General features: G+C 38.2%; 2 protein-coding genes across 3 annotated transcripts in view; one reads left to right on the top strand and one right to left on the bottom strand.

The window, feature by feature from the left end:
- SLC4A10 (solute carrier family 4 member 10) overlaps nt 1-5,901 on the top strand; it is a 132,947-nt gene extending 127,046 nt beyond the window's left edge. For both annotated transcript variants that reach the window (XM_068407411.1, XM_068407410.1), the window contains exons 24-25: nt 1,195-1,311; nt 5,853-5,901. In XM_068407411.1, coding sequence (XP_068263512.1) covers nt 1,195-1,311; nt 5,853-5,901 — 166 coding nt within the window. The remainder of the gene's footprint in view (nt 1-1,194; nt 1,312-5,852) is intronic.
- A 5,463-nt stretch (nt 5,902-11,364) lies between these two features.
- The window catches only part of DPP4 (dipeptidyl peptidase 4), a 44,195-nt gene continuing 32,476 nt past the window's right edge, over nt 11,365-23,083 (bottom strand). The window contains exons 20-26 of the mRNA XM_068407413.1: nt 22,729-22,923; nt 21,785-21,839; nt 19,641-19,740; nt 17,958-18,022; nt 12,666-12,738; nt 12,342-12,415; nt 11,365-11,463 (exon numbers count right to left, since the gene is read on the bottom strand). Coding sequence (XP_068263514.1) covers nt 11,365-11,463; nt 12,342-12,415; nt 12,666-12,738; nt 17,958-18,022; nt 19,641-19,740; nt 21,785-21,839; nt 22,729-22,923 — 661 coding nt within the window. The remainder of the gene's footprint in view (nt 11,464-12,341; nt 12,416-12,665; nt 12,739-17,957; nt 18,023-19,640; nt 19,741-21,784; nt 21,840-22,728; nt 22,924-23,083) is intronic.

Below are 23,083 nucleotides of genomic sequence, written 5' to 3'. Positions count from 1 at the left end.
AGGCCGCATCTGGAATATTGTGTCCAGTTCTGGGCTCCTCAGTTCAAGGAGGACAGGGAACTGCTAGAGAGAGTCCAGCGCAGAGCCACAAAGATGATTAAGGGAGTGGAACATCTCCCTTATGAGGAGAGGCTGAGGGAGCTGGGTCTCTTTAGCTTAGAGAAGAGGAGACTGAGGGGTGACCTCATTAATGTTTATAAATATGTAAAGGGCAAGTGTCATGAGGATGGAGCCAGGCTCTTCTCAGTGACATCCCTTGACAGGACAAGGGGCAATGGGTGCAAGCTGGAACACAGGAGGCTCCACTTAAATATGAGGAAAAACAACTTTACGGTGAGGGTGACCAAACACTGGAACAGGCTGCCCAGAGAGGTTGTGGAGTCTCCTTCTCTGGAGACATTCAAAACCCGCCTGGACGCGTTCCTGTGTGATATGGTCTAGGTAATCCTGCTCCGGCAGGGGGATTGGACTAGATGATCTTTCGAGGTCCCTTCCAATCCCTAACATTCTGTGATTGATTCTGTGATTCTGTGATATTTGGAGCAGTCCGGGTAAAGCTAAGGGGCATAATGACTACAAAGTGCTGCTTAAAGCTACTGATGGAGCTTGTTTAATTAGGGCATTTTTATTAGATCTTTTAAATCTTTGACTTTGTCAAGGTTTTTTGATTGCTTTCAAAATTGTTTTAAAAGCAGGTGGCGTTTCAGAGCATTAGTACTTTGAGAACTGCTACAAACTCTTAGGATTCTTGTTTAATCCAGCTGTGCTACTGGCATGCTGTGATATCTCGGGCAATATTTAATTTCACAGTTCCTCATTTTTTCTCTGTGTATTAGTTGGAAGTGAAACAATATATTTTATTGATATTACTGTGATTAATTGCTGCTGGAGGAGGAAAATGCTAAAAAAGTGCTAAGATGTTTTAAGAGAATACTTAAGTCATCTTTCAGGATTTTTGAAGTTTAACATGATTTCTTAAATGTGATACTTAGGGACATGGTTTAGTGGTGGACTTGGCAGTGCTAGGTTAGCGGTTGGACTCAATGATCTTAAAGGTGCTTTCCAACCAAAATGATTCTATGATCTATTTATTGCCATCACTATCAGTTTTCAAGGACTTTGTTGTAGAGTTAATAAGTAACAAAGACTGATTGCTCGTTGTTTTATTGTGTATTTACTTTTATTCTTGGCTAGAGATGACCCATCTGTGATAAACATTTCTGATGAAATGGCAAAAACTGCTGTGTGGAAGACATTGTTGATCTCCTCTGAGAATGCAAAAGATAAGGAGTCAAGCTTTCCTTCTAAAAGGTTTTAATTTTTTTTACTACATTATGCTTTATATATTGGTGTTGAACTGGTAATAGAATATTTTGCTAGGGATTAGAAAGATTTCTAGCATCTTGCAGTTTTATTTCTTGAGGTTTCCTTTTATTTATGTCCAGTCATAATATTCTGAGCTCAAAACACAATGTACATTTATTTAGAAAAAAAAATCACAAATATTTGCATGCTATTTAGTTATGCTACAGTGGAAAATGAAGTTGAGCATGCTTGATGTAATGAACCACCAACTTACACCTGGATATTGCACAACAGCTGTTGTGTTTGTTCTGCTTGCTTTTGTTCTTTCCTCTTGAAAAAGAAGTGGTCATCATTGCCCTGGAAATAGCTCTATGAAGAGCCCAGTACTCTGAATGCAATCTACCAATATTTGGAGTTAAAATAATTTTAAGATTGCATCACTTCTTTTCATTTTTCTGCCTACTTCACTTGTACTCAGAACAGTTAAATACTTATAAATTTTAGTCCAGACAAATGGAAAACGAAGCAATGATGTTTTATCTGTGCTGCAGAGTTATTATGGGAATAAGAAAATATTAAATACAAGCACAGTGTGATTGTAAGAGATTTTCCTCTGTTTCCACAAATGTTAAATTTAACTATTTTCTAGTTAATTGTTTTATATCACATTTTTGTCATAAGCTCCCCTTCCTAATCACTCTAGAAGCTGATTCCCCAAAGGTAAGACCCTGTCCCCCAACCTTTTCCTTGACTGTATCTTCCACTTCAAAGTGGTGTCATCTGGGAACCCAAATGACTTTATTTTGTGTAATTTTTGGGGAGAGAGAATGAAAAGAAACTTCAAATAGGAATGTAAAATGTCTTAATCGAAGTCCTTAATATTAAAATTTGAACTTTATTGTGTATTAAAAATAGAAACTGTAGATGTAGTATATTTAAATGTTAAATTGAATTTACTCCTAGATTTTTAAAATTCTTTTACTTTTTTAAAATATAAAATTATATTCTGCCCATTTCTGAATTTAGTTTTCAAAATAGGCTCTGTGTTTGAAACAGGTGGTCATTGTTTTATGGTGGAAAGATGCAGTAAGAGAAGAAATTTTGTAGTGAAATGCATTTTTTAATTTCATCACCCCAAAATCACCTGCTGCCTTTCAGTGTTGTTCCTTTCCCTAAACAGCATAAACAAGATGAACAGTTGATGACCACAGAATCTTCATTTCGGACACCCATAGAGCAGCTCACTAATGTGATCATTTTAATGCTATTTCACTGACAGTCAAAATAGCAGTGCAGTTCTGATTTGCCTTCAGCCCTACACATGGGCAGAAAAAGATCCTGTCACAGTGAAAGCAGTGTGATGCATGGGAGAAGGATGTGTACAGCAGTTGTAATTTTTCTGGTGGATGTTGCTTTCTTTGCTGGTATGATGTTATGTAAACATGTATGGTACAGCAGTTGTAATTTTTCTGGTGGATATTGCTTTCTTTGCTGGTATGTAAACATGTATGGTTTTTACCTGAAATTTTCAAAGATCCTTTGAGCAGAGAGCATCCACATAGACAGTGGCTCAGACAATGCTGGTAAAAGATGCTTTGGCTGTTCCACTGCAGTAAAATAGAAACTAATTTTCTAATGGCCTGTTCTTGTATCTTTGCTCATGAAAACAAAGACTCGGGTGAAAGGAACTAAGAGATCACAGGTTTTATGGTTTTAGGTATGAGTGTCCTGTTATAAAGGAACAACCTCTTAAAGAATATGAAATCCTGCTTTTTCATGTGCTCTAGCTTGTCTCAGATTCCCAGACAGAAGTAGATTCGAAGCACTTTAAACCTGGAAGGCTTGCTTTCTGATAAGCAAAACCATAGACAACATTAATCTTAAATCATAATAGAGACAGAGCTAAAGAAACATTATATTCCTAAATGCATGTAGCATTACATGAAGATGTAATTCAATCCTAAGTACTGAGAAAAAAGAAAGCTTGGAGTGGTAGCAGTCATCAGGATCATTTTTGCAAATAATCAAGATCACCAGTGTTACATGACACAGTTCCCTTCAGTGAAGGGTATCTTACCATAGGGGGGAAAAAAAAAATCACATTGTTTTAAAATTATTTTCCTGATGCCTTTTGAAGTTCAACTACAGAAGTGATTAGTACTCTTCTTACTGTTGTCAGGTCTACTTTCTTATGCTAATATCCCAAAATATTATTAAATGGGGATAATTAATTTATGACACTGTACTGTGATTTCATGTAATGCCTTTTACATAAGGCACTGATCAATTAACATAGGTGATTTCTGGAATACATAAAATCAGGAAGTTTTTTGTACTAATTAAATATGGAGTTGACTTGGCCAATGAAAGACTGACCAATAATAAACTAAGATCATCTCCAAAGAGAGATTTTAGGCAGAAAGGGTTTATAACAAATGCTCTTTCACCCTGATGCATGGATAACGTCTATCAATTGTAAGCTTTGCCTTGCCCCTGGCTCTATGAAGTAGCGTAGTGTGTGACAGGTCTTACATCCCAGACTCCTAACAGTATTTAAGTGTTTGAAGAGAGGACTTAAATCATATTTACTTCGTCAACTGTTGCCTAGCCACAGAGGCACCTGAACTTTACAATTTTCCAACCTCCATTTTTCATTATTAAAATTCCTAGGGACCTAAAGGTCTGCTTTTGAGCCTGTCTTGGTAGAACTGAATACCAAGGCACCTATCTGAAACATAACCCTCTTTAGCACATGTAATTAAATCTTCCTCTGTCTTTGCTTATAATACTAAGTCTTCCAGATAGCAATTTCAAAACATATGCAGAAGATCTGACCATGTATAGAAGGTAGTCTGAGCTGGTCTTTTAAAATATTGGAGAAAGAGGCTCTATCACTTTGATAGGCTACTATCACTTTGTAGATGGTGTGAGTTCCCTTCTCCACCTGGAGACAGGCAAATCCCACATCCCAAACCTTCCTTCTCAGGCTTGTTAGACTGCTCCCTTGGTAGGGAGGAAGAGAGCTTCAAGTCCCTTACAGATCCACCAGTTCCATGTTTTACTGGTAAAAGACTGGACTTGTCCTTTTTTTTTTCCCAAATTTCTCAAGGCATTAAAGCCGACATCTGCAGGAGATGCTCAGAGAGAGATGTGAATCCTAAATAGAAGGAAGACTTTCCTGTTATCACAGCGGCACCTAAAACATGGACATATAGACTGTAAGGCACACAACACATCCTCAGTGTTTGCTTTTACTAAGCACAGGTAACTCTCTGCCTGCTGTACTGCTGCACTTTAAATTCACCCCCCAGGAATTTGTTTGCATACCCTTTGTGTGCAGAAAGTGTATCGTACCCACCAATTCTATCGCTGTTCTACAGAAGGTGACAGTTTTGGCAGTTGAAGTGGCAGAAGTTGGTATTCTTTTGCTATTTCCATTAACACCTCTGGAAGCTGCCATAGGCACAGAAGTAAGCTTTGGCTGAACTGAATTGTATCCTTAAAGCAATTTTTATGTGAAGAAAAATGCCAGACGATTGTAAAATTGTGCATGAATCGCCTTAAGAATTTGAGAATTGATCTTGCTTTCTCTAAGCCTTGTGTAACTCAGCCTATTTCTCATTCATTCTAGTTAAGGAATTATTCCCATGAAACCTGGTAGGTTATGTACTTGATACAGGTTTGTTCTCAGAACCATCTTTTTTTTTTTAGATACCCTGCCACTCTTTGTTGAAGGCTTGATTTGCCTGTGTTGTGGAAACCTCTTTGCATTTTTGTAGTGTGACTGACACTCATTGCAAGAACATGACTTTTTATTTATTTACACTATTGTAAATTAGGACCCTCTTCACACATATATTGCTTTCTGTAGGCAAATCAACAGTGTTTTAACTGGAAAAAAGCTGAATCCAAATTTGAAATCTGCTTCAGAGTTCTTAGTGATATGGCTTTTGTATGATCTTCCAGGCTTTAAAAAAAAAAAAGTTACTTCCTTATAATGTATACATGAGGAAGTATGTATTAGGCTCCAAATGGGGATATTATCACTCCTCACTCCCCCAGCCTTCTCTTGTTCTCCTCAATCAAGACTGAAAGCCAAATATTACAGTTGGAAACTGGATTGCACTGCTCTAGTTCAGAAACATTCCTTCTAAATGTACATTGAACAACAGACTACATTTTAAAGACAAGAATACTTAATTGTGACCTCATTTGTGCATTTAAGAAAATGCCGGTATTGTCTGAGAACATTACCATTATTAATCAATTTACAGTTGTATTTGCCAAAAAAAAAAAAGTGGCTATCTTTGCTTGCATGCTGGCTGGCTTGTCTGTCTGTACATCTTACAGTTCTTTACCTACCTCGCCACTAAAATGCTGGCTGATGTCTTGCGCCACCATTCAGCACAGAAACTTTCACTTGCTTCCCAGTTTGTGCTATGCAGCATGAAAAATTAATTAAAATATCAGTGCAATGTTTGGTTTTCAGGTAGACAGTAAATATATATGATAGTGCTGCTGTAACTTTTTTTTCCTTCTTTTCCTAGTGCTGAAATCAGAAAAGAGAAGAAAGCTGACTCAGGGAAAGGTGTTTGACCGGGAGTACTTGTCTATGACTTGTTCTTCAATTAAATTTTTTTTTTTTACAACGAATGAAAGGAGTGCCACAACCACTAAATCTAAATGATTTGACCTTGTAACTTTTGTCTTTCATCTCAAACTAGCACAGTGTAATGTAGTGCAATATTTGTCTCATTTCACCTTGTCTAAATGTCTGCTTTGTCTAGTATCTGTGTATAAGTTGCAGTAGCCAATGCCAAAAAATCTTCATGTTCTTTGCTGATATTGGCCATTTATCAGTATTCGTATCATAACATTTAACAAGCAGAGTTTCTTTCAAATTCAACTTTTCCTGTTAATTAGGTTTTGTACTGTATTTTGCTACTTTTTCTGTGTGAGAATAATTAATAATCTTCATTCAAGATTCTCAGAACTTGAAAACACTTGTTCCAATTTGTTTTTTTCAAATCACCTAACTCCAGTAAATTATTTCAGGAGACCCAAACTGACGAGCAAACATTAAAGACATTTTTAAAGTAACAACTGATTCTGACCCTGTGAACAAACTAACAAGGATAATCCTTTCCTCTCAAGCTGTCCTTTTGAAGTCATGGATTACTCTTGCCAATGAGGATTGCAGGGGTCAGATTCTGTATTTGTGAAGTTTTCCTTGATTTAATACAGTGTATTTAATATTCAAATTTGTATGTAACTGGAACATAGTCATATAATATATAAAAATATATATTAAAAATATATATTAAAAACATTATCTCACCTTAGTTGAACACCACCACCACATCCTTTGATGTGAAACATGGGAACAGTATTTCTTAAAATGCAATCTGTGATTACAGTATCTTGTATTGTATGAATGTTGCTGTGGTAGGCCAATCAACTGCATTATGTCATTAATCAATCCATTATTTTATAATAAGGAAAATTTTGTAGATACAAACTATACTCCACATGCAGTTCTATCACCTGCCCAGTGATTTTCCTCTTCATTGCCTAAAAATACAGCCACATAAAGGGCATATTTATATTGTCCTCTCCCTACTAACAACTGTAAACTTCTTAATTTCAGAGATTAATTGTGTATAATACTTAAATGGTTGTCCTGCTGTTGGTTTTGTTACAGCTCTTCACTATTCCATCAAGTACATATTGATTAAAAGATAAAAACAACATTGCAAAGTAAAATGTGGTTTTAAAGCCATTACAAAGACATTTTTCATAGTGGATTTTGTTACTGCCTGATCCTTCAAGCCATTCTTTTGTGTAAAACAACGACTGTTGAGATTAGGTGTTGAAGGAATAGAGATGTGGAGCAAAAGTTTTACTGCGTTATTTGGAATTCACTGATTTAAAATTTTTTTAAGATAAATTTTTAAATGATTAAATGAAGGCTGCCATTATTACACTATTACTTTGAATCCTACAAATAAGAATTACAGTCTTGTAATCTTTATAACAACTCATCCACAGGGCTCTAACATTCCCCAGCTTTCCAAAATTTGATAATCTTTCCATACACCTCGTGAACAACTTTTCATATCCAGCACATTTAAAGTATTCCTTCTAATGTTTTTTGTGCATGAGTGTGTATGTTTTACTACTTTAGCCATAAATGATAATTGCATTTTGCTGCAAACTAATAGGGTCACTGTTCTAAATTTGACTTAGCATTATCAAAGTCCATTAAAGGCCATTTTTATAGAGAAAAAACCATAATCTAATGGACACAAAGAACAATTTACATTTAATTCAATGTTTGTATTTGTAAATTTAGGAAAAAAATGCCAATGCATTAAGGTTAAATGCTTTGTTTTGTGTACTTGATGATAAATTGTAAGATTCCAATTGTTTTAAGGTTAGTATAGAAGTTCAATACTGGTTTGTCCCGAAAGCAGCCTGGTGGTGTTTTAATATGTTGCTAACTTTGTTACAGATAATGTATACAATCAAAATGTATTAGTTTCACTTGACCAACTCTTAGAATATTAAGAAATCAGTGTATTTAATGGCATTCTGTATTTCTGTTCAGTATTTCAGAGTGGTTTTAATTTAAAACAGTCACTCTGTTCTTGTGTGAATTTAAATGCTATTCCAATGTTAATCTTAACATTCTGAAATCACACACAATATAAAGCAAATGTAGTGCTATATTTACTTCTAATTTCATATTCCTGGTCAAAATTACTCAATTTCTTGGATGTAATTTATTACAGAAGTTTATGTGTACATGTGAATAGACTATTGTGTTTTTCACAATTAAGAAATGTTATGTGAAAATAAATATTTATCCTAACTGATTTTAATTTTATTTTTACACTGCAAAACCCAGAACAAGTATGCAACATGGTACAGTAGTTTAAATGTCTACCTGACACTTGAATGTGCTTCACAAATTTATGAATTTTAGAGCCCATTCCTGTTCCCTTTCAAAGTGGAATCTCATTGAAACATGCACTGCTGTCAGTGTTGGCTTGCTGCGTGTAGTTGATGGCAGTGTACTTGGTCTGACTCTTAACACTAAGCATGCCATCAGGGATGGCACATAACTGACCTGTTCCAGGAAGAGAGTGGGACTTAAATTCTGATTTCCTGGTCACGAGTTGGTTCCCCTTGCTCCTGAGATGATGTGGACCAGGCAGCTGTAGTTGGGTCTTTTTACAGATCAATAGGTAAGGTCATACAATTTAAAATTCCTTAATGCTACAATATTTAAAGTGTGTAATAGTTGAACAGCAGCTTAGCCTACTGCCTGTTGTGGGAGCTTCCGCTATTCTCAGGACCCTAAATTTCTGCTACTGAAAAACTTTTAGGCCTTAAAGCCTAGTACTACAGCCAAAACCCAATACTTAGAAGTATTGACTCCATCTTACTAAGTCCCTTTGAACTTCTTCACCAGTTTTTAAACCAGAGACTAGAACTCTCCCAGCCTCAGAACAGTAACAGTCACACCTCAGGCTTCAGCTGCTTCTGTTGTTAGGATTTTACACAAAGTGTATTGTACAACAAAATTAAGTATCCATTTCCCATGGAAAAAAATACAGAGAAAAAAGGTAATTGGTAGGTGCCTAACTAACTCTAGCATGTGGCACTACTTCAGGCACAACTGGTTCCTAGTGCTGGCTTTGTACATTAATGAAATGAGCTGGCTTTCTTCTGTGGCCTCAGTTTTAGGTATTTACCTGTGCTCATGCATTTCAAGTTAGCTGTCAGTTCCCTGAGGCAGCTCTGTTGTCCTATTGTCTGCATTATTTCTGGAGCTGAGGGAGATACACCAGAGCGAAAAATTAGACACTAAATTGATGTTTCTTAGGACACTTACTATACCAATAAAACATTTTGTTTTAAAGTTGCATCAGGCTCTTATCATCAGCAGCATAACTTAGAAGTTGTTTTCCAGACAAAGAAATACAAGATAATTATCATTGTACTTTGTTATGCCTCACAGATAAGAGTTAAAACAGGACTATGTATTGAGAGAACAGAAGAGTTTCCCAGCTAGCCTCAGTAAGGTAGATCAGACACAAAGAACGGCATCTTTACGTAATGAAAGACCTACCCAGACCATAAAAGTTTTAGTTTTATTTAAAAAGGTTTTTTTTAATGCTTCTCTGATTACACTAAGGGAATACTTGCAGTACTTGAATATGAGAGCCTAGTTAATGTAGTTTTTGGATTACAGAAATACCTTTTTTGTCTAAAAAAAACTACTATATGCCCCTTGCATACACAAGCCATCCAGAAGTTCATAATTACCATCTTTTTTATAACCTATCAGCATTGCTGGGAGCTACCTGTAAACTGAGTGATGTTTCTTTCCCTTGAGTCGACAGAATCAGAGACGTGGACACTAAACTCTTGGAGACAACTGACAGCCTGTATCCTATAGAACAGTAGTGCCAGTCTACATTAGAACCACTCATAAACTGAGTGCAAGATGATTGTATTTATAATGCCCAGCTCTAGTCTGTTTGCCAAAAAAACTTGTTTTGTGAGTTTTTAATTTGTTTGTGAAACCAAACCTTATTTTCACCTCAGACCCTCTTCTCTAATTTAAGGACAAGCTGTCTTGACATTCTCCCCCATCTCCCCCAAGCTTTATCGGTCTGTATGAGTACTTCTACATTCACAGCTAATGTCACTAATAACCCACAATGCATACATAATCACATGCTGGCATCTAATATCAAGAAACTAAGTGTTAGATAATCACATCACACTCCATTACATGATACCATTAAACAAAAGCAGGAACTTCACTGTAAGGCACTCTCAAAATTAATGGATTTTTGTAGAATTCTAGGAGCAACATTTTCAATGATATGGACTGCACTTCCTTTCATAACTTAATGTCTTTATTATTTTAAAGCAGCACAGTTTGTAGCACAAGTGGGTTGCATCTTTTCTATCTATGTGAAATTAAGAAAATCAATCTTATCTTCAGATGGAGAAGCCTACCTGGAGTGCTGACGATAAAACAGAAGTTTACTGGTAGGCTGCAAGGAAAAGCAGGTTTGCTAAATAGCATGTTCCCATGAGGGTTACAGTCCAGCCCTTGCTTTAAGTGACTGCGAGTTTGCATTGTATTGTTTTATGCTTGAGTGCAAGGAGTATATCCTATTCATCAGGAAATAGCAAAGTTCAGAAAAAAAAAATTTTCTGTTCCATAGAGAAACAATGGTGGGCTGCTAGAGTTCCCAGATAAGATTCTACCAGTGCAGATTCCTACAGTAGCAGCCTTTTTGACTATAAAGGAAGCAAAAAAAATCACATTACTATGATAGGAAACAAAAAAATTCAGTGCCATTGGTTTGAATAGATATCATTCAAAAATCTTTGGTGAAAGCTGGTTACACGTTTTCCCTTGCAAGACGTCTACAATTGTAATCCAAGAGATTGCAGAGAAAATACTAACACAAGGACCTGCAGTAAACAAAGTGTTTCATTCTGCATAGAAAATATTAACATTGCAGTATTCCTGATACTGTTTCTAAAATAATAATTTATCAAGCATTAGGTAATTTCTTCAAAAATCTGTTTAAAGTTTTATCAGTATTTTCACAGAAATGATCACAGGGTTAATATTTTTTTTTTTGTTGGAAACATTATTGTTTTTATCCCTCAACTGCTCTCCATGTTGGTTCCTCTGTGACATCTTCATCATTCATTACCCTAATACAGAAAACTGGACTGTTTCTCTTTTAGACTGAAGTATCAAAAGGTACTGGTTCAAGCAAGTACCATAAGTCTTCAACATACCTACATTCTGGAGATGTTAAGACCTGATAAAACACAATCAGTAAAAATGCAATAGTTGCTTGGCAACAGAAATCATTATAAAGACTAGCATTTCATTGTGTACATAGGTATCCCAAGAGCTGACCCTTATCTCCTCTTGATTCATAAAAGTTTACACTGCCTCAGTGTACATAGGCTAGAGAGTTTTCTGGAGCAGTACCATCACTAACGACCAAAATGCTGGTGCTAGGGCAGAGAGAAACACTGCTTTATGAAATGGCTCATATGGGTATAAATATGCTTATGTGCTTGACCGGTGATGGCATGGTCTTTGTCAGTATACCACTGTGGGAAAGAAAAATACAGAGAATGTTAGTTCCAGCTACATTTAAATGATATAAATCAAACATGATAGACATAAAAACAAGCGCAGCCATTTAAAATTATCCCAGCATGAGGCTAGCTCAGCATGGAGGCAAAGATGGTGGTAGGAAGCTGCTAGGAGACTTTTGTCCCTGCTTTGTGTGTGGGATACACCATCTATTCACGCTGAAAGTACAAAATGAATACGTGGCTTGTCCTCGTGGAGGGTAGATGCAGCTCCTCAGTTTAGAGTGATGCCTGATCTCTGCACCCTGTAAGCTCTGCAAGTCTGGGTGAAGGACAGCCATGTACTGGTGCATTTGGCATCCTTCTATACTTTATCCTTTCCAGCACTGCTCTCCAAGGGCTGGGAGAAGGTAGGAAAGGAAGAGCTTGCACCATAGTCAGAGAGTTTCCATGTACAGCATAAAAAGGGGCAAATAACTACTTGTCTTTCTTACAAGTTCAATACAGACATACCAAACGTGATGGACAGGTTATCTTGGACTTAGCTGAAGTTAACCTTTCCTTATATCCTATATCTGTAAGATACAATTCATTGGACTTTGGGTATATGCAAAGATTGGGATTGGCTTGGCTGTTTGTCTGAGAACACAAATTAACAAAATTAAAGATCAGGTAAACAGGGTCAAATATGAGGAGGAGCTGCTTTACATTTTTTCTTGTACAGAAGATACATGGGTGTGTTATGTTAAAATTGCAGTTACTGAACCTAAATGAAAGTTCACATACTTGCACCTAAAGATGGCAATTGATTTATACCTAACAACAGGGAGCTTTTGCTATTATTCTCATAATACAAACCTATTTGTATGATGATAAACAAAACAGAACCATACCATTGCCTGAAAATCCACTTCAGCATCAACAAGAGCTTTGGAAATCTGTGCGGCTTGCTGAAAGTGAACATTATCTGAAAAGTGGAAGAAAAAGAGGAAAAAGGTAAACAAAAAATTGCTTCTGTACTGCTCTGGGGGAAAAGCAAAATAATGAACACAGAAGACTCCCCAGCACTGCTGACTGTAACACAAATTAGTTGCAGAAAGCAGTATTATTTTATTGACGTAAATGTAACAGCCTTGCCCCTTCATGCTTTTGTTTTGTCAGTAGTAGAATAGCAAACCTGTCTGTAATACTAAAATGTCTAATTAACTGCAACTCACCATCTGCTGTTCCATGAATAAGGAGGTATTCAACTTCCTTGAATTTTTCAGCTCTGGCCATTACTGTTGAACTCTGAAATTAAGGAAAAAAAAAAGAAAAAAAGGTGCTATTTATTAGAAGATTATTTGCTACCAAGTGACTTTGATTCCTGTTGACACAGTCTGGGGTCCTTCAGATAAAAACAACCACCCCTGCTCCCCTCTGGCCCCGCAGCCCCAGGTAGCATGTTCACATACCCAACAGCACTGCACTCGCATGCAAACCATTCTGCACCTGTCTGCAATTAGTACCAAGGGTTATGTCTGCAAAGAAACAGGCAATTCCAGAGGGGAAGAGTTTTGTGAGACACACATTTAATGCAATGCTAACGTCGTTAGCCTGCAGCACACCCCTTGCCATAGGTTTCCTGTGCGACTGAAGAAAAGTTAAAAAAATGTTGCCATGGCAACAGTGCACCCTGTGATAGCGAGGAGTAGATATTGCAGAGACTACACGCGTTATCCTCCCCACCAAAACCTACACTAGTTTACCTGTAGGTAAGCCCACAGAATGATAATATTTCATCAGTCTCAAGTAAAAATGGCCAACAAGAAGGGTAAAACAATGCTCTCCCCCAACTGTGACAGAGAAATGCCTGAAGGAAAAACCACTAGACCAAATCAATAAATAGAAGTCAAGCTGCATTTTGGGAACTGAAACACAATACAGTGATGTAAAAATAATCAGCAACTAAGATTAATCAAGAAACCTAAAACACAGTAACAACATATTCCCTAGAACATACTAACCACCTGACTTGCTAGTGTGACTAGGTACTAAATGAGGAAAGTAAGGACTGCAGGTAAGATCTTTAGTTTGGGCAAGGAAAGGGAACAGAACAGTGCTCTGCCACGAGAGCAGGAAGAAAAAAAAAGGACAACAGACAAGATGTTTTAGGCTTCATAAGACAACCAGCATAATGGGGCAAAAATACGTTGAATTAAATTTCCTTCTATTAGCAACATTACAGGAGTTCTCTGCTGAAAATGACTGTATCCCTGTGGCAGTTTTCTCGATATTACAGCAACTTGAAAGCTTCTATGGCAAGGAAAAAACAATAAGGAACAAAAGAATGTGGTGGTTTTGTTCGGGTGTTTTTTTCCCCCACCTTGTACTAAGGCTGGATCCTTGCACAGAGATTTGCATTTAGTATTCCCAAAAAATCAAATACATTGTATTACCAAGACACAGAAGTGTTCTAATTTCCTTCTGTCTCTTGTACACTCATGAATCTTTGAAGTAAGTATAAATATTAAATTCCTTTTGTCATGGCAGAATAGCGTACCACAACTCTCTCATAGGTGAAATGAGTTCTTTGTAGTTACTCAACCAGACAGGAAAAAACCCCACCCTCCAATCCGCAAGACTGCAATTGCCCTCTTTTGATAGTGAAAGGCTGCAGAGCACCAGAAATCCCATCTAGTATACGGCAATCCATGCCCACTGGAAGCACGACGCTATCCATTGAAACGGGCTGGTATCATGCAGTAAGAACAGAGAGTTGCGAGAGTGCCAAAATCTGGAGACAGGACATTGATTTAGTGAGGAGCGCTGGTACAGCAGCTGACCCAAAGAACGATTCAGAAAGTAATGGCCCAGTGATGGGATGGGATGGGGTGGGGGGGTGGGGGGGCGGTGATGAGGCAGTGGCGAGAAAAAAGAAAAGGAATCAAGCCATATCCTTTGAGTGCATCATTTTCTGCAGGTACAGAGGGAAACCTGATAGATCACCTTCATACGCTTTCTTCCAGCAAGTCAGCGCTAGTTTAAGGGACAGCAAACTTTCTTCGAGTGGAAGCCTGACTTAAGCTACACTTCTGAGAACGACTTTCCAAAAGCAGTTTTAGAAAAAGGAAGGCTAAAATCGTGACATCCAAACATTAAACAAGATAAACTATTTGTACAATACTTTAGAAAGAAGGAACACACAAGAGTTTTTTTTTTTTTTTTAAATCACTTGCACATGATGTCTCACTTGCTGTACTCATACTCAACATGAAGAGTCCCTTCCCTAAAATGTGCTTTAAGGACACAGTATTTCTGCCAAAAAAAAGAAGGTTACAAGACAGGGAGCAATCTCAAGTTATGCACAGTTACAGCAACAGCTATATCAGCTGAACAACCCTCAAGTGGACAGCAAATAAATACAACTTAATTTACCCCTTCCGTTTCATAGTTACACTGCTGGGACAAAGGTTCTGAGAAGATAACGTGTACAAGTACTGAGATTGGGCCCTGCTGAGTGTAACTGGCTTTTCTAAAGATCACACAGCAGTCAACATTTTATCAGCACTCCACAAACAAGTTAGGGTTTGGCTGAAACTGAAGGTCTCTCTCCCTTTAGCATATTCTCAGATAATAGAACAAATGTCAAATCAGTACAAGATGGCATATTTACAAAATTGTACCCTGTTTTGCATAACCTAATGATGCAGCAGTTCCTAAGGACTGAACATTTCAAATCTGCTAGAAGAAGACTGCCAAATCTATGACTGTTTCAAACACTTGCCAAAAGCATATCAAATTCAGAGTGAACTGCAAAATAATCTTCTCACAAGCTGAACAGTCTCTGGTGTGCTTTACATGGCTACTGCATCTGACCTCTAGAGCTCTGCCCTGATTTCATCTCAAGTCTTTTACATCAGGAATATTTCTTCCTGGGCTGACAACTTCTCTGCCATTCAGCCTAGGATCCCTACACCATTAATTATATTGGGAGCTCCACCCATGCTTGCTCCTTTCTTTCAGAAAGCTCTAATTTTTAGTAGTTCACAACTACCTTAAAAGGTACTGTTCACACCTAATTAGCCCACTTAGAGGAGCGTGAGTCATCCCTCAGACTTGACTCTTGACAAAGAGTATTTAACATCTCAGATTCTCTTCCTTTAATAAATGTGAAACCTAATGTCACAGTCATATAAATGTCAGGTGTACCCCTCTTACCACAGCTAGTTTCTTGAGACTATATATTCAGTCATTACTAATACTCTGTGCATTAGGAAGGCATCTAGCAGCATGTATTTTCTCTAAGCAGGTGCGTACACAGTCCCATTTCTTTTAAATTAGGGCACACAGTACAGTTTATGCAACCTTTCACTTTTCAAGCTAGCTTTATAGCGGATGCAGTAGGATAGAGAATACATGATGCAGCAGGCAAACCTGACAGTACGAAGTTAACGGTTCAAAAATGCTTTAACAGCTTCAGCTAGGAGAGCTTTCAGTACATGTTTTGCATTTACTTGCTAAAAAACATTCAGTTCAGAAAACAGCTCCCATCAGCAACAAGCGGCCAGTAGGCCGGCTACCGCGACTGGGACATTGAACAAAGGGGCTGCCAGCCAGGAACACGCTGGGCTGAAGTCAGTAAGGGTCTTCGGCAACAAAATCCCACGCCCCTTCCATTGATGCTACATGAAAAGCAACAAACTCACTTTTTGAGCTATTCCCCCCTTACCCCCCCCAGGTTTATGTGGAAAAGTGAATTCCAAGTAATACATTATTTCGGGCTTTTAACAATGAATGAGGGCTTCAGTTGCATTCTCCTATCTCCAGGAGCAGCAGTGAAGTGTGACAATCTGATCTGTGCAATTACCCCTCCTCCATCTAGCCACCATTCTCCCCAATTAGTCCTCTGAGTAACACATTTGAAACCTTTAGCTCTTTGGTACTGGCAGTTTCAACGTGGCCATTGCCAGCAATGGATACTATGCCAAGAAAATCCGACTCCTGGCTTGAAAGGATTAAACAGTCCTCTGTTGCCATCTGTGCCGTGAAGCTGGTGAATGACTTTGTGCACCCAGAGTGTTAACGTTCATTCTGCACGACGACAGTAACTTCTATTTACACTGCTACCTCGCAGACCTCCTACTGTTCCCACTGCCTTAAAGAAACACATTTGGAAAAAGGCAGGCAGGCGGCTGCGGGCTGCTGGTCAGTCCCCCGTGGGCCCAAGCAGCTCACTGGTTAGAAGAGGCAGACGCAGTACCAAGTCTTCCAGCAGTCACTGCCATTGTTCTCAATTTTGACCAGAATGTCCAATATCGCAGTTGACAAAACTAGATTACTGTAGTGGTAAGTCAAAACAGACGTTTCAAGTCCACATACGTATGTTTTTATATGTTTTACATACTTTTAAATCAATGCAACAACCCCCACCCTTCTTCCCCCATGACACTGATTTTTCTCATGCATCAAGACACAAGCAGTGCTACACTGTCTTCTTTACCAACCCGAACACAGAATGCCCCGTCTCTTTTCCTCCGACATCCATGTTTTGTTCCAGCATCACCACGGCTGAACACCTCTGTGAAACACCCCAATAACCAGGGCACAAAGTACCCCTCAGATCCCTCACTGTTCTCCAATAGCCACAGTATTTCCACCTAGATCTGAAATTTAACAAAACCTTACAGAAGGCTTGGGCTGCTCTGCCGTACGCCCAGTTACCTGTGACTTCAAAAAGTCCTTGAGGCAACAGAAAGCAGCTGGCACAAAGACCAAGTCAAACAATTCATCATGCCATAACGAGGACAAACAGTCTACAGGTATTTTGCTCCCATTAGAACACCTGGAAATTCCCTCACTTCTGGGCAATCATTAGTCATTTTAGACCAAACCTTGGATACCTTGTGGAGATGGGGTCAAAATTCCAGCCCCGACACTGCTGGCTCTCAGTTGGTCTGCAATTCGTTTGCTAGGATCACAGTACAGACAGACTTGCCTACCTGTCAAAGTTTCCAAATACTTAGGAGATTTTGCTTTCCCTGAAAAAAATCTTGCAGATTCCTAAAGCAATAAAGTTCACACAATACCCTTTTTTAAAAAATTACATTTCAGAAAGAACTGGAGTACATTTGTTTTGGTGGAAATATTGTTTAAGATAAAGCATAGTTTGCCCACGAGCATATTAAATTTTAAAACAAATTTGTTTCTTGGGGATTAAAATAAAACAGTTTTTACAGCTTGTTTTACAGTCTGCAAAGTAGCCAAATGGAACTGAATGTAAAAAAACCCAACACACCAAACAAACAACAGAAAGCCCACACCATATAGCAAGGAGTAACTGCCTCATGCAAATCCAAACACATGAGACTTCAGCCTCTAAAAGCACAATGCAACACACATAGCTGGAAAAGAAGAAACAAACTTATTTCTTCCCATCGGGAAGGAACTAGGACTGTATAAAGAAAAATAGAGTGTTTTAGAAAAGAAACACACTTCAAAAAAATGAAATAAAGTGATCTCTTTCTTACATTATAGTTGTTCAGATTATCACTTGCTATAGGAAGGCCCATGTATCGCTCCGTGTATATTGAATCTGTAATTAAAAAAAAAAGAAAACCAGAATATGCTACTTAATTTTCAGTCTGTCTAGAAGAAATTTTACCCACTGAAACCAACAATGAGAATGCATACTGGAAATAAACAAAAAAAAAAAAAAAAAAAAAAAAAAAAAGATAAAACCAGGTTTTCTACAATGAGGCAAGTAGGTAACCATCATTATTCAGAATATTTAATCTTCTTGTTGCCATGGACACCTGAATGCTGAATATTAATAAAGTACTTTGTGTCAATGTTACCTTATTGTTATTCATTCAGTAATCTTTAAGAAAACTACTGAAAACCTTGCAGTAAATGACTAGCATTTCAAAAAAATCTTAGATATTTTATGTAAATGTTTACTACTAAAAATCTATAAAATGCAAATGTTGCAGTAGGTTAGGACTCATCTTGGCTCTGTTATATATAGTCACAATTAAGCGTCTCTGATTTTCCACAGATTTTTCAGCATATCATATTACTTTTTTTGCAGATTTGCTGCTTTATTTTAAGCCATACAAATCAATACTCTGTTGCCATATTCTAATGTCCATCTGACTTCTCATCAGCGTTGTCGCGGGTTTTTTTTATGTTGAATATGCATGCCTCCATAACCCTTTTATCTAATCAACTAAAAGTGGAATTTTAGAGATCCTGAACTTCATTACAAAATATTTCCTGACATACTTTAATATTCATGGGCAAAACATTATGAAAACATCCCTATGTCCTCAACAGACTACTGCTAATACCTGGTGGTATGATTTGATCTGTTGAATTAGCCAGAGCACATAATGCGCTATTATACAGCCTTTGTGCTAGATGCAGAATGATAAATTATGCCTTATTTAGCAGAGCTTTGCCAGGAAAAGATTTTCTTTGAATGTTTTTGGACAAAGCCAAACCAGAAAAATGTCAAAATGTGGTCACATTGTACCAGCATGTATTATATTTCTAACTGTATTTTTTTTAATCTGGGAAGGCCCTTATAACTGTGTTTATAGCCTCATGCAACTACAACCTGAGCTTGAAGCATGTACAAATTTATTCAGGTTTTCCTCACATCAGTCTATCGTTAAGATTAATTAGATTTATACAATCCAAATTTTACACTCTAAAAGCAAAAAAACCTGAAGGTAATTAAAAACCTATTCTGTTACTTTGAGAGAGTAAATTACAATGCAAATTCAATGTTAAGCCTCATAGTTTGTTCTTATAAGTTAAGTAGCATTTTGAGGAAGCAAAGTCTAATAGGAATGGATTTCTGACACACGATACTGGTCTTGGAACATGTGGCAGCTTTGGAAACGAAACACGTTTGGAAGCAAACACAAGACATGTTACAGTAATACTACAAATATTACAATAATTTAGCCTTCATTATATGTTAAGGAGATTACCTGGAATTGTGGATTTGACTTTTTAAAATGGGAAATAAGATTTAGGGAATTGGTTTAATTCTGAAATGCAATACCTATGAGTTCATAAAAACAGACCAAGTGGCATTTGCATGGCATCTAGTAGATAATCAAAGTTCTGCACCATGAATCAACACTTTGCAGCATGTGCACTGCAAGACATATGGGAATCCTTGTAACGAGGAAGCCATCACATACCATAATATTGCCAACGTGACACGGGGGCAACCGCTATTCCACACTTGAACACGCCGCTTCCAGAGCCAAGCACCATGGAGGTCACATATCCCCCATAAGACTGAGAAGAAAACATTGCTGTTATTTTAGTCAGAAAGAAAAGGATGGGGCCCATCTGCTAAACGGTTCATCAGACATTTATAGGCTCAGCGTTTTTCATATTAATGAACTCCACTCTGAATTTGGGTCAGATCTCCCCCAGCCTGCTCAGTGGGGGAAAGAGGCATCAAACAGCGCGCGGCAGCTGTGGCGCCGACGAATGAGAACTTGCTTGGGAAAAGGGGCACAAACGCCGCTGAACTGTGACTCAGCTAAGGATGACAGCGTGTGGTAGCACCATAGGCAGCAGCGAAAGACAGGAAACGACACTGCTGAACCGCTGTGTCCCTCTCCGTGCTGGGGGGGTGGGTGGAAGCAGAGCTCGGGCCCACAATGTGCCTGATGAGTAGTTGCACCAGGGCATCCAAAAATTTACAACTCCCTCGGAGCAGGCCTACAGCAGCTCACTTGCTAACTCTTCTCCAAAGCGTCAAGAGCAAGACTGTGACTGGGGGGCGAAGGATCTTCTGCTGAGTCTGTGGGAGGAACTGTGCAGAGACACACTCCTTGCTATGCACCGAAAATTCACTCGCAGTCTAGCCTGATACACAGATGAGTAAATATCTGACACACTTGAGCATCCAGGCAGCACGATACCTAAACAATGTCACTGACTGCCCAAATGACTGCCCTCACTATAGTTGAGGTTATTTAGGAAAATGTGCCCACCCACATTCAAAAAGAAGAGCCATTTTTGGAGCTTGCTGCTGTCTTGAAACCAGATTACAGGCAAACAGAACCGTATCTTAGTTCAAAGCCCTTAAATGTTTGCTCCAGCTTCAATACTTAGGTCCTCACAATGAGATCAAAGCAATGCATGCACTTAGTGACCAAACCCATGTATAAATACGTTGCCTAACCTGGCCACAGCAAAGATATTACTGCTGAACCCTATGGCAAACAAAAATTAATGTAGATAGTGACAGGCTGACAATGAGACACTGAATCTGAAAACTCGAGAGGAGAAAATCCGTTTGCCCACAGGTTCGGTATCCAGGATGCGTAACTCCAGCCTGGCTCCAAAGGGGACTGCTCTTCAACTATTCATCCCGAGGGTCATAAGGACTAAGATGGGAATGCATTGTCCTCCATTTCTGCAGAAAGAATTTCCCTCCCACTAAAGTTAATACTACTACGCTTGACTTCATACAACAGAGATGTTTACCCCCAGAAGAAAAGCTACTAAAGGCACTGTCATCATCATCTTGCCATCAAGCAATTTATTTACTGGTGCCTGTCACCAGCAGTGATCAAATTTCATCTAGCAATTTAATTCAAGATCCTACATGCAATCCTGCATATACTTAAACATAGTACGCTTAAACAGAGCACGCAAAAATACTCCCCGTCACACCAGAAAAAGCAGTGAAACAGCAGCCTGGGACAGAGAGATGTTCAGAGTTTGAATCAAATAGATATCACTAACACTACACATGCACTTAGCCTTGCAGCTGAGGGGGCATGTATATGCTATTAAGCACTCCCGTCTACTGTGACAGGTTTTAAAGACATAACAAAGTCAGAGAAATCTGGCCCCTTGCTGGAAGTACTGGTGAAATAAAATATAGCTGAGCACAATATAGCAGATTTAGATATTTTCAGGCCGCTAGTAAAAACACAACCATGCCATGCAGCTGGTTCACATGCAATTTTACATCTTTTTTTAAAAATCAGAGTCATCCAACTAATATAAAGAGACACAATTGAATATATACTTGGCTATATTTTTTTTTTAAATATTGGTTCATGGACTTGGCAGTATCCCTTTAAAATGTTTTTAATCCCTCTAGTAGTCCTAATTTCTGTTTCAAAGGCTCCTGAACACTTGCAAAGGGACAATGTATACAGGCACTTCTACGATGTACTTCATCAGTTCAGTTATTGGACTGTGCCGTGACCCCAGAAGTGCCTCACACTAAGTACTCCAGCACCTCACACACATAGCAGTGCAACAAATAGTTGTCACAATTAAATAATAAGCCAGCCAAACTTATTTGAGTACTTACCCAACCCCAAATAGCTATTCTGTCCTTATCAACAAAGCTCATTTCAGAAAATTGTCTAGAAGCAAACAGAATAATTAAATGCTTAATGGATTGCGGGTATCTGCCATTATACAGATATGCCTATTTTCCATCATGTCTGCCTCTTTCTGTTGTACAAATAAGAATTTCCTACTTAATCATAGTGACTCCATCTGAAAACATACAATACTTCAGGCATGTGTGTCTTTAAGAAATTGAGAAAAACATCTGCGTGTGTGAAAAAACAAAACCTGGACACTCCGTAAAAGCCTTCAAACCACACTCACTGACATTTGTATTGTATTAGGTTACATTTCACCACCTGGTGAAAAAGAGGAGCAGCACTCAAATTGCAGCAGTAAGGGACAGGCTGACACCTGTAAATCCAGTCAGAGTTCAAAAAACAGATTCTGAAATGCTATTTGTTTAAACTCCTTAACATTTTAAAATCCCCAAAAGCAAACCCTGTAAGATCACTTCTTTGTGATTCTGAGAGATTCATACTGACATCGTTCGGTTTATTGAGGTTCTACAAGCACACAGCAAGTGATGAACTATGATGTAGAGGCCGAGTAGTTCATACAAGTAACTCCATCACAACAGAAACTTGCAAAAAGCTTGGAGTATAACTTGCAGCTCCAAGTTTCCTTGGTAGCATGCTCTCCTACTAATGTGACAGCTATCATCTCTACAAAACCAGAGATACTGTAAATTTAATATTATGGCATTAGCTCTTCTCTCTTTTTAAGCATAAAATGATGGCTGGCCCATAAATGACACTTCAGCATGCAAAATTAATGTAGAATTTAGTGATGTTTTTGTCAGTAATTTCAAGATGACCATTCAAAACTTTCACCTTTTTATTCTCCTTACACAATAAGCACAGAAAAGAAGGAGCAGGTGTTGACCATTTCACTGCAGCTCACCTGGCTGCTGCTATCTGATCTTCCACTTCGTATGTTCCCAGCCTTCGATTTATTGCATGCATTATTTCATCCCCTTGGTATCCACTTCCTCTGCCATCAAAGCTGGCCACAATGATCTGCTCAGTGCTTGCAAGGTAAGTAGCCCAGCTGATCCGGAAGGCATAATCTACTTTCTGACTACAGGGTCCTGCATACCTGGGTGAAAAGTACCACAGAATTCAGGCATTTTCTCTCCACATATTCTCACATCAAGCATTTGAAATACAATTATTACTGACAATTTTCAGCCACTAAAGAAGGGTAAACTGTTAAACTAAACTGAGCAAACACGAAATGCATCCCTGACTGACTCCAA

Source organism: Nyctibius grandis, chromosome 9 (genome assembly GCF_013368605.1).
Source record: "Nyctibius grandis isolate bNycGra1 chromosome 9, bNycGra1.pri, whole genome shotgun sequence".
NCBI classification, from domain to species: domain Eukaryota; kingdom Metazoa; phylum Chordata; class Aves; order Nyctibiiformes; family Nyctibiidae; genus Nyctibius; species Nyctibius grandis.
The sequence above is the reverse complement of the archived record's forward strand: the minus strand, read 5'-3'. Positions and strand labels throughout refer to the sequence as shown.